The sequence below is a fragment of the Arachis duranensis genome, chromosome 10 (assembly GCF_000817695.3).
Source record: "Arachis duranensis cultivar V14167 chromosome 10, aradu.V14167.gnm2.J7QH, whole genome shotgun sequence".
NCBI classification, from domain to species: domain Eukaryota; kingdom Viridiplantae; phylum Streptophyta; class Magnoliopsida; order Fabales; family Fabaceae; genus Arachis; species Arachis duranensis.
This window is the reverse complement of record NC_029781.3, coordinates 3,166,522-3,183,404: the sequence shown is the minus strand read 5'-3', so window position 1 is coordinate 3,183,404 and position 16,883 is coordinate 3,166,522. Positions and strand designations below refer to the sequence as shown.

Below are 16,883 nucleotides of genomic sequence, written 5' to 3'. Positions count from 1 at the left end.
TCATTTGCTCCAACAAACTCATACAAACATATCCTCAAGAATCTTCCATCACATTCTCTATGTCAGTTCAGTTTTGCTGGAGTAGACCCCATATCAACAATCATAATACCACTAAAAACTGTGTATGATCACTCTCTCATCATAGAAATATGGAAATGTTTATGAAACAAAAGTATCTATAAAGATAAAAGAAATATTTTTGTTTTAATATGTAAGTCATTTTGTAAATTTCATTCACTAAAACTACAATGATGATCAATTTTAGAATAGTTTGAATAGTTTTACTGATTTTACTAAATAGGCCTCAAAAACCTTAATTAGAAAAAGTTGATAATAATGCTAGATTACTTGCATACATCATATACCATTTTATTACAAATTAGAGGAAAAGATAAAGAAAGAAACACAGTGGATGATTGCAGTTAATGGGACCCCTTTTGCTTGAAGCTGAAGCTGAAAACTAAAACAAGACAGCTTCAGATTACTGCTTCTTTTGTGAGAATTACAGGTGAAGAAAGATCAGATAACATGCTCCTTCTGAAAAAAAACAAGAACACTTACTAATCTCTATTAAAACACAAAAACACCCCCAATAATTAAAAAAAACTAATTATTAATCTATATATGGACATATATATAACTGTGTCACTTCAATTTTTTTTTTCTCTGTCTTCTTTTTTCCTCTAATTTCTTGCTCTCAAGGTTTGATATCAGAATCATCCCAAGGAACATTTAGATCAGTTGAGACCAAAGGATCAAGGTCCTCCCAACCCCAATAATTTGAAGGCATTTCCATAGCAACACTTGTTGTTGTAGCAGGTAATGGAATCTCCCATAGGTGTGTGTTAGTACCATTGATGGTTGTCTCCTCCATTGTCTTAAACTCTTCTCCACCATAGCTATAAATATTGGAGGCTGAAACTGAACATGGGTTTGCATCAAAACTAGAACTTGATGCTGTTGAGAAGGGAAAGATTAGACTTTGACTCTGAGGAAGATTCAAAGCTGATGATGATGAACTCAGAAACATTTCACTACCACCAAAGTCCTTAACTTCTGATAGATTATTATTATTATTCTGTTGTGGTAGCAAAGGTGGTGGACGAATCATAGATTGGTAAAGAGTAGGAGGAGGAGGAGGAGGAAGAGGACGATTACTCTGAGGTTGAACTTCCATTTTTCCACCACCACCATTTAAGGTGGTAACAGTGGTAGTGGTGGTGGTGCTAATAGAAGTAGTGGTTGTTGATTTCTTGGTTGGTCTCTTATTCTTTCTTCCACCTCCAACAGGAACATTGCGGAGAGTTCCACCTTTAGTCCAGTGCCTCTTGCAAGCTCTACAGAAATGGCGAGGCTGAGACTTGTTGTAATTGTTGTAGTAACAAAACTTTGTGTTTGTTGAATCACATCTTGGACACCTCAGAGGCTCTAATATTGGTTGCTGCTGCTGAATTTGTTGTTGTTGTTGTTGTTGTTGTTTCTTCATAGTAGTAATCTTTGATGGTAGCTCCAAGTTTTGTGATGATTGCAACAAGGCCTTGTTCCAATCAAGTCCTGTACTTGAAACCTGCTTAGAACTCAAACCCATAATAATAATAATCTCAAAAGAAAGAAAAAGCACTATCAGCAAAAACAAGTGAGTTTATTATTATGTATATCAGAAGAGGGAACTTTACTAAATCTGAATTCTTAATTATTAGCCCTTAGATTGAGGTGGTAGAAAATACATGAATGTGAATGATATCAAGAAGAACAAGTTGCTGATTACAGTCCAAAGAGTGTGAAAGTGTATGGAACTTGGTGACAATAAGTTAGAGTGGTTTGATTGAAGGAAAGGCCTAAGAAGAGAATAAGAAGTGATGAGCATGTCTTTTCTTTCACTTATCTAATGCCTATTTAATTTATGATCTTATCTTCTATCTCTAAAAAGGAGCAATAATAATAATTAATATAACTACAACAACAGTATCAGAAGAAAGAATTAAATAAAGAGATTAAGAAGAGATTGATCACAAGTTATATGAGAGTGGAGAGAAGGTTATTATCAAGTTTTTATGCAGGGTTTGTTAAGAAGCTAGGCTAATTTGGTTTCTCTCCACATAGTTATATGTTGTAGAATTAAAGTGGGAAAACAGAGAGATACTTAACCCATAAGGGTGAAGGTGGGTGCTTGCCACGTGGAATTGTTTAGGCCATTGATAGTGCTCTCTTCTGTGTATGTTTTGGCTGTAAAAGGAACAACGTAGACGTGCATGATGCTGCTATATATGCTATAATTATTTAACAATATGATACAGATTCATCCTTATTTTTCTTGTATTTTTTTTCCCACTCAATCTTCTATTATATGTTTACACACACCATTGAGTATACCTCTCACTTTTAATTTATACTTTAAACGGCAGTTTAGTACTTCAACATTATATTCCGTAGTAAAGTGTATTTTTTGTTCTTGAAGTTTAATAAACGTTTTAAAAATATTTTTAAGTTTTATTTTTTTAATTTTGTCCTAAAAATTTTTAATTTGTATCAAATATACTTCGGATGGCTAATTTTTAAAAAAATTTAAAATCAATTTAACAACAATTTTATAAGAACAACCCTTAATACAAGTAAATTAAGTATAATTTTTCATGCATTATTGTTAGATTGGTCTTAATTTTTTTGAAAATTTAGCCGTTAAGGGTATATTTGATACAAATCGAAAATTTTTAGGACAAAATTGAAACAAAATAAAACTTAGGAATATTTTTAAAATTTTTGTCAAACTTCAAGGACAAAAGTATACTTTACCCTAATTTAAAAAATAGTCGCACTCAATAGTCAATAGACAACCTAAATAATTATATTAATCATTTTACATGTACATTAAAATCAGCCTTCAAAATCAATCATTAATATAAAATACATGTTAAAATATATATGTTAAAAATGAGTTAAACAATACGTATATTTATTCATAAATACATTATAGCTTATTTTACTAGTTAATTTTAATGTACAAATAGTATTTTTATAATTATATTAATGACTGATCATCTTAAGACAATTTAATTATTATTCTAAGATTTTCTTTTTTTTAATTTAATTTCTATTTTATAATATCAAAATGATATATATTAAAATTAAACGATAAACCAACCACACAAATATATTTTATTTTTATCAACTCATTTTATATATTATTAACGATGTAAATATTATTTTGTATTTTGATATTTTTGGTCATACACACTATCACACACTAGTACACTACACACACTATATGATTGTGCAACTATCATTATTGGTTACCCTTTTCATAATTTATGTAGTGGACTTTGCCACCAATACAAATACAAAATTGGCAAAAGGGAGAAGAAAGTACACTACGGTCCATGGGCTAAAAATTGTTCTTCTAAAATGGATTGAGGAAAGGGAGTGGTAATAGTGGGTCCTAAGATTCTTAGTAGGGTTAAAAACAGTTGGCAACACATGGTTTCTTGTGGGACATATTAGGAAAGAAATGGATGCATAATGTAGTGGTGATTTATGGACCATAGTCATGTGATTACATGTTGCAAGTTGGGTATATATATCTTGCATGCACGTGTAGCTCTCATGTCTATGGACTATGTGTGTATCTTGATTATTCAAGCATCATGCATGTTATGTTTATCCTTTATATATAGTGCCCACAATTATTTTAAGATAAAAACTCAGGTACAGTCGATTTCACGTGAAGTTAATAGCTGAAAACTGTTAGATAAAAATTTAGTCAAATCAGTCAAATTATCTAACGGTTTTCAGTTATCAACTTCACGTAAAGTTGACTGTATCTAATTTCCACCTTATTTTAAATATGTAGGTCTCTTATGTAAATATAACAAGTTAAGGTTCATTTTTGAACTTCTCTCACATTCATTATTTAACTTGGAGGTTCGTTTTTTCACTGTTTGATAAAGTAATGTTTTTTTACAGGTGAAAACTCAAGTGCTGTCAACTTCACGTGAAATTAATAGTTGAGAGTCATTAAATAAAACTCTAGTCAAATTAGTCAAATCAGCTAATGACTTTCAATTATCAATTTCACGTAAAGTTGACTACACCAAAATTTACACATTTTTTACATTACAAATTAGGGAAACAGAGAGAAATAATCACAGTGCAATTATTTCTCCAACTAGGTAGCAGACACAAGATTATTATTAATTATTATTGTTAGGAGTAATTAAGGACCACAAAAGCCACATGCACATATATAATTAAGCCACGATTTGGGGTGAGATATCTCAATTAGGAGTAATAAATTGAACTTGACGATTTTTAAAAGGTTAATAATGAGCATGGAAATCAATTTGGTCGGTTGGTTAGGTAAAGGGTCTCGTTTGATGAAATGCTACAAAATAATCCAAAGAGGACAAAACAAAGAATGTTTGTCGGACAAGTATGAAAACGACACTTCCAATTAATTAAATCTAACTTGGAAGTGAGTCTATTATATACACCTAAGATGCCACTTAATGTTCATAAAAATATTAGGGTGTATTACTACAATATTATTATAGATGCATGTTAAAATAATAAATGTATTTATATATAAACATATAAATAACTAATTTTTATTATATTTTTAGTATTTTAAAACTACTTATGCTAAAATCTTTTATATCATAAATATTTTAAAAATTTAGTTAATTAATAAAATTCTTTTATATTTATGACTCAAATTAAACAAGTGTTCTTAATTATGGGAGCTAACCTTAAAATGTTAATATAGCCCTAGCTTATAAAAATTATTGATGAGGATCAAAATAATATATTCTCAAGCCCATGCTTTGGTGGCTCTTGGTGTAACATGTGGAGCCATCAACCACGTGGTTTCAATTTGGTTTTCATAATCAAACATTAGACACTCGAATCAATCGTTGTATTTGCTATCACTAAGGTTTACGACACGTGCTGAGCAGCATCACGGGCTTTTGGGCCACTTGATGTTGATGGACCCATTTGAGCCATTGATGCTTTCAGGTTGTAACATAGATTGCTATGTTAATTTTTATATTCTTTTGCTTATCTTATTGGCTAAGGTTAAGTGACTTAATTTGCCATTTCCCCGTTACTTTATATTACTGTTCCTATTATTTTTATTTGGTGAAAATTTGTAGCTTAATGCTTCGGTATTATCGGTTGCTGTTGACTACTAATGCGGTGTCATGAAGTTTCATTTCTGTAACACTATTCTTAGCTTTCGCAAGTGTTATGCTACCACGTGGTATTTTGCTATTAACTTATGAAAGATTTTTTTTTATTTATTTTTTAATGATGTGAAAGATCATGCTATAGATGGTTGTTAAAAATAAATAATTAAATTAACGGAATGTGGACGCAACTTTATAAATTCCCTGTTGAATGTAGACAAGCATATATGCTAATTAATTATTTATTTGTGATGTGTTTCTTATTAGATCATGAAAGTGATGTAATGATGAGACACCAAGTACAAACCAATGAAAGTTACACGCTAACAATGACATATATATGTGAGGATCTGTACTTGATCTCAAGTAATAATGATCAAGGAAATACGTATATCAATCTTGTATTTTTCTATTTTTTTCAGCTGTGGTATTAAAATTGTTACTTGATTGCTGTCATTTTCGAAATTCAAAATTTCGGGTAATTTTTTAGAGAATCAAATACTATATCGAATTGGTATTGTAAGTGAAAATAATGGATCCTCCACAAAAAATCTTTTAGCACTCATGGGATGCTGTTAATCCTGAATAGAAATAGGAGACAGTGCATGCATTTGTAGCATAACGATCGATGTTTCTGGAAGATAACATAACGGCAATTTGCGAATGTTCCAATTCATAGGTACCACACACAATGGGGAAAATAATGCTATCAAATATGTGTGGCTAGACCCTAATTATACATATCGAGAACATTATGACATTAAGCCTTGAATAGTGGGTTTCTGACCTTGAGATATTCAACATTTTGTGCATCAAGTGATAAGGAATGGTGATCCGCGAAATAACCACAAATTCTCAAAAGCCGAAACCAATAAAAGCCTTGCATTTGATAAGACAAGAATATGATAATTCAACTACGTAGACTGAAAGTGGAGACAAGTTGTCTACTTGTCTTCACCCCTATAGACAGTTCTGAAGGAACAAATTTCGTTCAAGAATGAAATAACGAAAACGTACTTGATTTATCCTGTGTAGAATAATTTGAAATTTGTGTTTAATAAATTCTGACAATTTGCGAAGAAACGAGAAACAGAAACCAAATAGTCGAGAACCATTTAGCCCCCGGTTCCTGCCGTGCTAATGAGTTTGCGTTGAAGGCATAGAATTTGCAAAACAAGCATATGGTTTCAACTTATTATGCCAGATGCAATACTAAGTTCTATTTTTTCATAAGACGTAACTCTAAGCTAGTTGTAAGAATCTTGGTCAAATAAACATGCACATAATACTAATTAGGTGAAAACTCAAGTGCAGTCGACTTCATGTGAAGTTGATACCTGAAAGCCGTTAGATGATTTGACCAAATTTTTATCTAAGGGCTCTCATATATCAACTTCACGTGGAGTAAACTTCAGCTGAATTGTCACCTACTAATTAACATGCATAGGTTTTTCATGTACTAAAATCAGCTTAAGCAACTACTGCTACGTTTATGCATAGGTTTTTCATTGCGTATTGCATTACATAGTTGTATAGATGAGATTCCTATCCAAAACATTGGTGGCAATGGTTGAGATACATATGCGTTAAACCGCAGCTCAAACAACAAATTCTCTATTCCTTAACTAATAGGATTCTCTAATACATTTTTCTTCAAAAAAAAAAAAAAAGGATTGCACGAGTAGAGCTAACAAAAGAAACAGAAATGGACCACTCTAAAACTTGAAGTCCTTCTTCTTTGACTTGCCCTCCTTTTCCTGCATCTTTCTTTTCCTTTTCTTTTCGTTCTGCAACAAATGACAGCAACGATTAATACATGTCACAATATCATAAGTTGCAAAAGTATGATTTTGAAGGCTGAAAGTTACATACCTCTGCAACCATGTCACTGAAATCTTCACGCTGACTACGTGCCCTCTCTTCTTCCCTTGCTTCTTCATACCTGTATAGTTCCAACATAAGTAATAAATCACACCTTGCCACTTTGACATAAAAAAGTTAACATAGCCAGCAAAATTAAGACACCAAAAAATAAATTAGAAAAAAAAACATACTTTGTAGACAAGACATTATCAAGCGATTCCAGCTCTTCCGGGAGTAAGGTGACATCCACTTTGTCCGACTTCTGACCCTTGAGCAAATCAACCTGAAAAGTTCAGAAGGCAAAAAGAATGAAAAACACTGCTCTTCTATCGTTATGTGACTAACCCCACCCCCATCCCCTCAAACAAAAATGGAGAGAACGTTTACCCTTTTGGCTCCCGATTTGTCCTGTGCGCCAGTGCCAACCACGTAACTGAGGAGAGAATAGATCATCAGAACTCAGCCAATAAACACTCATAGGGAAAAAATAAAAAAGCAATCAAATACTATTTAAAAAAAGTGCAAGCATTGCATACGTGTGTGTCGTTCCAAGCAATGTTCCAGGGGCAATTCTTTCTTCCTTCTCTTCAAGTACCTTCATTGAAAAAAATATAATGATATTATCTAGTCAAAACAGAAGTCAAAGCTGTTTTTTTTTAAATTAAAAATAAAAAGAAGAAAAGAAGGAAGGTAAGAAAAGAAAAGGAAAAAATAGAGATTAATACTCACTTGATATAGAGGCCTCTCAGGCTCCTTTTTAGGTTGTGGCTTTCGAAGGTCAATAGCTGCAGGTGTCTCAACTCCAGTAGGAGTGCTAAGGTGGAAAAAACAAAGAAAAATGGGAAAGAAATTAGTTTAACAATCATACCAGATCAAGGACAACCATCAATTGTGAGAAGAGATAATAAGCAGGAAACAGCATAACTTGCAGAATAGTTAACAATTCATGCAGTTTAAGGACAATAATTAACAGTCCTGGCAGTGAATGGGTCATTCAACAATCAACATCAATTGTACATCAACAAATAATAACAACAATAGCAAAAGAAAGGTTAGTGCGTTTCATTGATAAGATTACTACAAAACCCTTCATCTAAACCTCCATGATATATGAACACAACTAAAAATGGTGAAGTAAAAATACCTGGACAGACTATCAACTGACTGAATACCAGCTTCAAGGTCCTCTTCCTCCATTTCTTCCTCTTCTTCTTCCTCCTCCTCTTCCTCTTCTTCCTCCTCCTCTAAGTCACCCCAGTGTTTGGTCTTATCAACTGGCTCTTCCTGCATTATGGACACACTTAAATACAAATTGGAATACCACAATGAAATAAATAACTATATTTAGTTGATCAGTTGCTCCAGTATGGATTTCCAAACTAACAAATATTTATTATTTATTTCTTGCCCAAAAACATGCTTTCCACAAGTTTTGCCATCTTAAAACTTGAAAAAGAACAAGATATCAAAAACAACTACAAACACAGTATTAGTACTGATTAAGCCAACCTCATAGTTAGGCTGTTCTTGTTGTTGAACTCCGAATACATCTCCATATAGTGGACGTCCATACTGTTAATAAGAAGACAGGTAAACTGGTCAGCAAGACAAAAGGGATGGGAGCAGTCCCATTTTGGAAATATTTGGAGAGAGAAGTAAAGGAAGGGGGGAAAAAATATAAATACTTCATCAACAGGAGGTTTGCCCCAGCCGCCAGGATGATAACCAAAGCTAGCACCAGGAGGGATGGGAGCATTCAATCCAGGTATCTTCAAATGAGGATAAGATGGTGGTGGACCATATCGCTGAAAGAACCAAATTAATGTAATCAAAGGGCTAACAACCATGAAAAAATATACAAGAACAATTCCGTGGACTGTAATATTACCTGCATATTTATCAGCCAGGGAGGAGGAGCTCCCTCAGGCATACCAAGAGCTTCTTTCAATTCATGTGATAACATGCCAGGTTTCATCTCCCTCAGTTTTACCTGTATATCAAACATCATTATGTAAGATGCAGTTCTTTCTATGCAGACACACATATAGATTCACCATCTATGACAAAATACTTAAATTCCCCTGCATGATATTTGTGCACACGGATTTCCCAAAGATACAAGCAAAAAAGCGGTTTGTGCATTTATCGTCGGGCAACACCTCAACATGGATTATACCTCAAATTCTTTCCCTTCGTGATATAGGTCCCCAAGCGATGTCAGCTTTGGCTTTGTTTGGTATTTAAAAAACGCATCATGAAGAACCTAGCAACAAAAGAAAACAAATCCATGAGAAAGGATAAAAATAGTGAAATCAGAATAATTAGAAAACTGAGAGCAGTATTCAAGCAATGCAGAATGGTAAGAAAAACGCAAAATCAGATGGAACCTGATAGTCTATGTCCATTTTCCCCATTTTTGGTTGCATGCGCTCCCTTTGCTTTTGTTTCAACTTTTTGCTGTCCTCTTTCTCGATATAAGCCTGTGTGGGACAATATTAGACAGTTTGATATGTAAACAGCAACTACAAAATGTAGAAATTAATTAAAAGACATAGGTATATAGAAAGTATTCCATGTTACGGAATGTTGAGTTCAAAGGAATAAAAAAATCAAAAGATAAGTTTTAGGAGAAAAGGCAAGATGCAAGGCTCTTCCATCATCGCAATATTATCTAATCAATACTTGAAATGAGCCAAAGTCTACCAAAACTCAAGTGAATTGCATGAATCTTACTCAAACCACTACCAACCCATCAAATATAAAGTCTAAGAAAATCATAGAAACAGAAGCGCCTCCCCTCAATTAATAGATACTGAGAAACAAATATTAATATTCTGCTGTAGCCACAAAAACTTTAAAGAGTAATAAGCTAAGTTTCAAGAAGCCAATTTGCAAATAAAGCAGAATTTTTTCTCTAGGAAATTCACTTGAACGAAGTCATAACATATTAACATATGCAGGTAGAAGAATTATTTTACAAAAGATCATACTACCTGTCTGATTTTCTCAATTCCAGTGGCAGCGATGAAGTCAGGAAGCTGAAAGGGTTGTTTCTCAATACCTCGTTTCCCCTGACAAGAAGACAATCACACAAACTGTGATGAGACATAAGTAATTAACATGGTCATGGATTATATAGTTATGTTGCTAATATTAATGATATAAAAATTGAAGATAAGAGGAATTCAGCCCGGGAACTAAGCACAATGGAAGGGCATCTGAAAATTCAAAGCAGAACTATTAGCAACTTTGTCATCACAAATGCCCAATAGGACTATGCAAAAACGCCATATGATCATAGATCCCAATATATAAATGATAGTGGTGATGATTATGATTATGATACGAGTTCCATATTCCCTTATATCTAACAGATAATAAAAGAGAAATGACTCATGGATGCCCATTGCCAAACACCTACAAGTCCGGGATTCATGATTGCCACAGCCGCTCCCCTGCAAGCATCACATACATACATATAAGAGAAACCTTATCGACTTTATCTTCCTCACCCTATCCCAACATCCCTCATGCATACACCAACCATCATATATGCTTGCATCTTTAACTTTTAAGTATTTATGCTGACTAACCTGCAAGAATTTTCTCTTCTGACACCAATGCCTAGGTACAGGAACAGTATTCCTATAAGATTTCAGGAACACCAGCAACTTTGGGTCTGCTGCAGTAGCATCCCACACCTAAAAAATTTAATAAAAAAATTGTTCAACTAAATATAATGGCCATTAGACTAAATTATAGTTGAGAGGGGGGGAGGCCCAACAACTCAAAAGTCAAAACTAATAATGATAGACAAAATATTCCTACCTCAACAACATCAGGCCTTGAGCAAATCTGTTTCAGTTCAGCAATTTTCATCCTCCTTTGAAGCTGAACATAAAATCAACATTTTCGGAGAAGTCACACACGGGAAGGTAATAGTAAAATTGGATGAACAAAAAATAAAAATAAACATATCACGAATTGCTAGACCTTTTTCTTCTTGTTTGACACACCGCCTTTCTCTTTCTGATCATCATCGTTTTCTTCCTCGTCAGAATCAGAATCGGCCTTCTTATTTGCAGCAGCATTTTCTGCTGCCTCATCCTTCTTATCGGTATCCTAGAGGTATAATAGTAAATCTTTTGTCAAAATCAGGTAAAAAAGATGCCAGAGAAGAATAAATTGAGACCTGTAACCTATATCATACCTCCGAACCAGTGACGTCACTGAAACTGAATTTCTCAAAGATCTTTCTAAATTCTTCATCCATGCCTTCATCTAGCTCTGCCTTCTCCGGCACATACTCAATTTCAACTTGCTCAACCACCTAGAGTTTAAGAGAAATAATAAAATCAATCTATGTGCATCATTTCAAATCTATAGCTCGGCTATTTTCAACCTTCTGTGTTCTAAGCAAGAAAATAACAATCTAAAACGAGAAATTATCTAATCTAATCACCTAAAATATTTCCGCAACACTAAACAGCATTAGCTCAGTTTATTTACGTCAACTGCAGCAGATTATATTTTTCAATGGAAGAATAATCGGTGCAATAGAGAGAAGAGAATGGAAAGAATTCATTATCATAGACCAGGGTGTAGTCCAACTACATAGTTCATTTCCTTTCTTTTCCCTCCAGTCCTCTTTCACCAAGCGAAGCTCGAGAGCTTCTCTCTAACTCAAAAACGCTAAAATGCAAAACGAGAAGCTCTGTTCAGCTTCGAAAACCCTAACTACGATATTGTTCGAACAAAAAGCACAGGAACATTAAGAGTCAATTCACTTAGCTCCTATCCTAATTTTTTTTCCTTTTCGATAACGAAGCCAGCACCAATTTCATACCTAATATTATAAACCACAAACCGATTTAAAAGAAACTTTATTAGAAGAATGATATGAACCTGCTTCGGATCAGTGTTCTCCTTAGCACCGTCGCTCTCTTCGGCGGTTTTATCTTCATGGTCAGGTTCCTGAGATGCCTTGTTGTTCTTCTTCTGCTTGCGGCGACGGCGACGGCGCTCGCTCTCACGCGACTTCTTGGCGGCGGCAGAGGAAGTGGTGGTGGAGTTGGCAGCCAGATCTCGGTTAGAAACAACTTCGCCGTTCTGGTACGGAAGAGTCTCCGCAGCCATGGTTGCGGGGTTTTGGACGGAAAGTGACGGAGGGATTAACAGTTATGACTTATGAGTGAGTGTGTGGCGATGAAGATGAAGGATCAGAAGAAGAGGGATTGAATAGATGAAAGGAAAGAGGAGAGAATCACAGAGGGGGAAGGTGGGTTATCGAACAATCTTCATAATTTATTTGGGCCAGCCACGTGTTATTACTTTGCTCCGTTTGGGCTTTGACTTATTAATATATCAGCCCGATTTAGAATCCCCCAACGTAACAGGCCTAGAATGAGACCCCGACATTAGCCCAATTATCTAATTTCGAAAAAAAACACCCAAGTCATAGACTTTATAATGTCAATGTTGGTTTAATAGTTAGTTTTCTAGTGGAAATAGATCTTTTCAATTTTTTTTAACAATTGAAGAAGTAAAGTATAATTTTTTGTCATTAATTTTATAAGTGAGATTAAAAATAAATATAAAAGAGAGAGAGCAATAAAAGATTAAAATTACACTTTACACTCTCAATTTTTCTTAACAATTGAGATGATTCATTCTCGATTCGGCTTACCTAAGTATCGAGGGTTCGTATCTCGCCTTATACATGCAACAACTCATTAGTCAACCACAACTCTTAAATAGAGATAAGTAGTCCTTAATTTATTGAATTGGGCGATACCGTAAAAAATAAAAAAAACTTTATAATGTCAGAAATTATTTTTAATATGAAGATAAAGATGGTATTTTATTTGAATATTAATATTTAATGTGTATTACAGTATTATAAATGTACAAAAAAGATGTTCAACACGCACCTGCATGTTACCAGGATATTGACAAGTGTCCAACAGCATCTTGCATGTTACGAGGATGCATCCTATGAGTTCAATCTCCACCTAACAAATCCACCTACTTATAATTATACTAAATAATTCTATTTTCAACAAAAAAAAAATACTAATATTTTTTTTATATAAAAAAATTTAGCCTTATAACGTCTAAACTTTTAAAAGAAATAATGATGATTTTATGAAACTTGTTTGCGTTTTTATATTATCAACATATTAGTTTTTCTCACGTAAAAAAATATTAATTTTTTATATTAAAAGATACCACAAATTTATATAAAAACTATAATTTTGTGAAATTTTTATTTCATTAACTTTGTTAATCACTCAATATATTATGTAATTAAATATATTTATACCAATCTATAATCTATACTAATCTATAATGGGAATACAAAAATTTAATATCCAATTCTTTCTTTTTCTTTTATTCCTATTTTTTTTTTATTTAAAAAATAGATTTACTGGGCAAGTTTAAAAACTGATTCGCTTTTAATAAAAAAAGCTGACACTACGTACTTAATATACATGATATTTTAAGCTTAAATTTATTAATTATATTTTTATTTTTAATTTTTTATAATATCTTTTAAAAAGTACTATGATATAAATAATATCACGTCAACAAAATATTAATTATTTATTATTTTTTATTAGTATTTTTAATCTATAATAACCCGTAATACAATAGTACATGATCACTATATAATTATAATACAATAACTAATAGTGTATAATATAATTATTTTATTTATAGTTATTTTAATGGACTGAAAATACAATAGTATTTAAATTATTAAGAAAAATAAATCAGTATTAACTAAAGTCATTGGAATAATTAAATTTACAACACATATTTTACATATTTTGATGTATATTGTTTATCTTTAAAAAAATTACATATAAAAATGTACTCCTTAGTCAAATCTATACCAATATATAATGAATTATACCAATGTATAATGAGAATAAAAAATTCAATTTCTTCTTTTTATTTTTTCTCTATTTTTTTGTTAAACTCTGAATTCAATATAATACATTGGTATTAAGTCCTTCTTCCTTGAACCATCATTTTTTTTCATTTGTTTTAAAATCATTCGCGTTTTGCCATTTGTTTTAAAATTTCCCTCTTCGCCAAGTTTGAATAGCTCGCGGCGACACCTTCTCGGCTTCCCTCGCTGCTCGTCATGGCCGTTCCGCTCACCGAAAGTTAGTGACAGTCAGCACCTTCTCGGCTTCCCTCGCTACTCGTCGTGGCCGTTCCGCTCACCGAAAATTAGTGACAGTCAGGTTTTTTTCACTGTATTCTTTAGTATAATTGGTGGATTTTTTATTTTAATTTTATGGTTTTAGTTTACTTTGTTCACCTTCTTAAATCTTTTTTATTGAGTTCATAAGTATTACCTAGATTTTTTTTTAACAATGGTAAATGTAAACTTATTTGTTATATTTTTTAATGAGAGTACATAAAGAATACATAATATATAAAGTGTAATAACTCAACAAATATTCTGATTCATCAAATCATCAAACATGAGATTCTCTTCAAGAACTACGAATGGCTGACCGGTAAGAAATATACGGACCAAACTATGACCTGAATGAAGCTTTCTATGTGATATCTCCCAATATCGTTCCGTCGCATGTAAGATTCATCATATCAGAATTACGCGGCCTTCCGCAACCGATGGCCTAGTGCAGGATGTGGTGGGGAACGTTCTCATCATGCCAAACGATGATCATGAGCTGTGGGTTGATGCTGTATTCGACATCAATTACACTTCCAATATCATAACTCTCCTCTCCACTCTATCAATGACAGCAGTATCTTCCAATCTCAGTTCAATCCTATTGATATTTTTTAGTTTTATTTTAATTGTGTTGGTATTCTTCAGTTTTAGTTTAATGATGACAATTCTGTTGGTACTCTCCAATTTCAATTCAATACTATTGATATCTCCCAATTTTATTATTCAGTACATAGTAAACAGTTTTTTAATTGAAATCAATTTTTAAGTTTTTTAATAGAAAAAAGAATTTGAATACTAAACTTTTCTATTCTCATCATATATTGGATATTGGATACCAAATTTCTATTTATTAGCAGTTCAATAGGTATTTGTTGAGCCACTTTTTTATTGAATTAAATTTTTTTTTTATATTTTTATTTTTAAAATTATAAATTTAATATCAATTATTAAAAAATAAATTATGAAAAGATAAAATATTTTAAGTTATTTAATATATGTTTAAAGTATAAAATAAATAAATTTAAAAAAATTATATTATTATTATATGTAACAAAATCAAGATAAAAATTTACTAATATTATTTACAAATTAGTTATTTATATATTAAATTTATTTTTTTAATCTTATTTAATTTGAAATAAATTTAAAAATTTATATTCATATTCAAAACACTCTTTTCTTTATACATAATTCTAATAAATAAAAAAATATTTATTTAATCTTATATTGAACATCTTTAATTATCTTTAATTTTATTATTATTTTAAAATTATTAATTTTTATTTTGATTATATTATCTCATCATATTATATATTATTATTTTTTCTTATTATTTTTTTACATGTATAACTATTATTGTCTCATCGTCACTATTATGTTGCCTTGTTTTATTCTTCTTTTTTATTTTTTTCTTCTATTAATCCCAATAACAGTGAGTTACCACCATACCATATTACCATTATCGCAGCTCTCATTTTTGTTTATCACTTTGCTCTATACATATTCATTTTGTTAACTTTTGAGTTGTTAAAGATTTGTTAAAAGAATTATTTTCTTGTTTGATTTAGATATTTAGATGTATAACTATTATATAGATACTTATTTTTCATACTTACTTGTTAAGTCATATTTTATCATTTTAAAAAAGAAATTTAAGATAACAAGCATTCAAAAATTTTGTATAGAATAATTAAATAAAAAATAAACAAATTTATTAGTTATTTAATTTTTTAATATATAGAAAATTGAATTTAAATTAATTAGTATAATATTAAAATCATTATGTTGTTACTATGTGTGACAATGAAGATAAAAATTTATAAATATTTGTAAATTTATTTATTTCTCAATTATATTTAATTTGAAACAAATAATTTTATATTCAACATTTTAAATTATCTTTAGTTTTATTATTCTTTTAGAAATTTTTATTTTTATTTTTTTTATTATTATCTATCTACAAATGCCTCATCACCACTCTTATATTAGCTTGTTCTCTCTTTCTTTCTCTGTTTTTTATTCTATTTCTAACTTTTCTTCCATCACAGTTAGTTACCAATATATATTAATTTATAATTATTACATTCAGAAGGAAATACTACTCTAAAAATAAAAGTTAAAAAAAAATCTACGCTCCAATAAATATAACAAATAAGTAAATTTAACTTTTCTTTTATTTTGAATTTTTTTATTATCTAATGCATACAAAATCATATATTTTTATTTATGATAAAAGTTGAAAATTAAAGTTAAATGACATTAGTATTTTTTGGTTTAATAAAATTAAAATAAAGTACAAAAATAAGGATAAAAATTAAAAAAATAAATAACTCTATAAAAGGATAATGTTAAATTTTATGTCATTATGTATGATAACAGTGATTTATTTTATTATATTTATTTTTGTACCAATTAACAAAAAAGTTAAATTTTATTTCTATTTTTTATTACTTATGTTACTTATCTATAGTTGTTTAAATTAGACTCTATAATTATTGAATCATATTTCTTTCCAACAAAAAAAGTTATGAAGTCATTGAATTTTTTTAGAAATACATCCATTATATCATGATTTTAATAATTAATATAAAATTTAAAAAATTAAATAAATATATATTTATTTTTTA

The 16,883-nt window shown here is 31.0% G+C and overlaps 2 protein-coding genes across 2 annotated transcripts; both read right to left on the bottom strand.

Annotated features, from left to right (window-relative positions):
• Window positions 1-267: 267 nt before the first annotated feature.
• Window positions 268-2,121, bottom strand: LOC107468726 (dof zinc finger protein DOF3.1). The gene has a single exon (XM_016088075.3). It carries the CDS (start codon window positions 1,586-1,588, stop codon window positions 698-700), a length of 891 nt encoding a protein of 296 aa, XP_015943561.1. The 5' UTR covers window positions 1,589-2,121; the 3' UTR covers window positions 268-697.
• A 4,524-nt stretch (window positions 2,122-6,645) lies between these two features.
• Window positions 6,646-12,323, bottom strand: LOC107468599 (uncharacterized). Its single transcript, XM_016087907.3, has 18 exons — window positions 11,949-12,323; window positions 11,254-11,373; window positions 11,037-11,165; window positions 10,872-10,934; window positions 10,637-10,744; window positions 10,037-10,114; window positions 9,431-9,523; window positions 9,220-9,306; window positions 8,932-9,033; window positions 8,729-8,848; window positions 8,553-8,615; window positions 8,188-8,327; window positions 7,773-7,857; window positions 7,580-7,638; window positions 7,431-7,476; window positions 7,235-7,326; window positions 7,053-7,122; window positions 6,646-6,967 (listed from the first exon to the last, which is right to left on the bottom strand). Exons 1-18 carry the CDS (start codon window positions 12,177-12,179, stop codon window positions 6,896-6,898), a joined length of 1,758 nt encoding a protein of 585 aa, XP_015943393.1. The 5' UTR covers window positions 12,180-12,323; the 3' UTR covers window positions 6,646-6,895.
• Between the last annotated feature and the right edge of the window lie 4,560 nt (window positions 12,324-16,883).

Bases quoted from the DNA above. Each gene is read 5' to 3' on its own strand.
- LOC107468726 (XM_016088075.3), bottom strand. From the start codon at position 1,588: ATGGGTTTGAGTTCTAAGCAGGTTTCAAGTACAGGACTTGATTGGAAC.
- LOC107468599 (XM_016087907.3), bottom strand. From the start codon at position 12,179: ATGGCTGCGGAGACTCTTCCGTACCAGAACGGCGAAGTTGTTTCTAAC. The intron at 10,745-10,871 runs GTAGGAATATTT...TAAATTTTTTAG, and splicing joins CAAGGCCTGATGTTGTTGAG to GTGTGGGATGCTACTGCAGC. The intron at 6,968-7,052 runs GTATGTAACTTT...CATTTGTTGCAG, and splicing joins TCAGTGACATGGTTGCAGAG to AACGAAAAGAAAAGGAAAAG.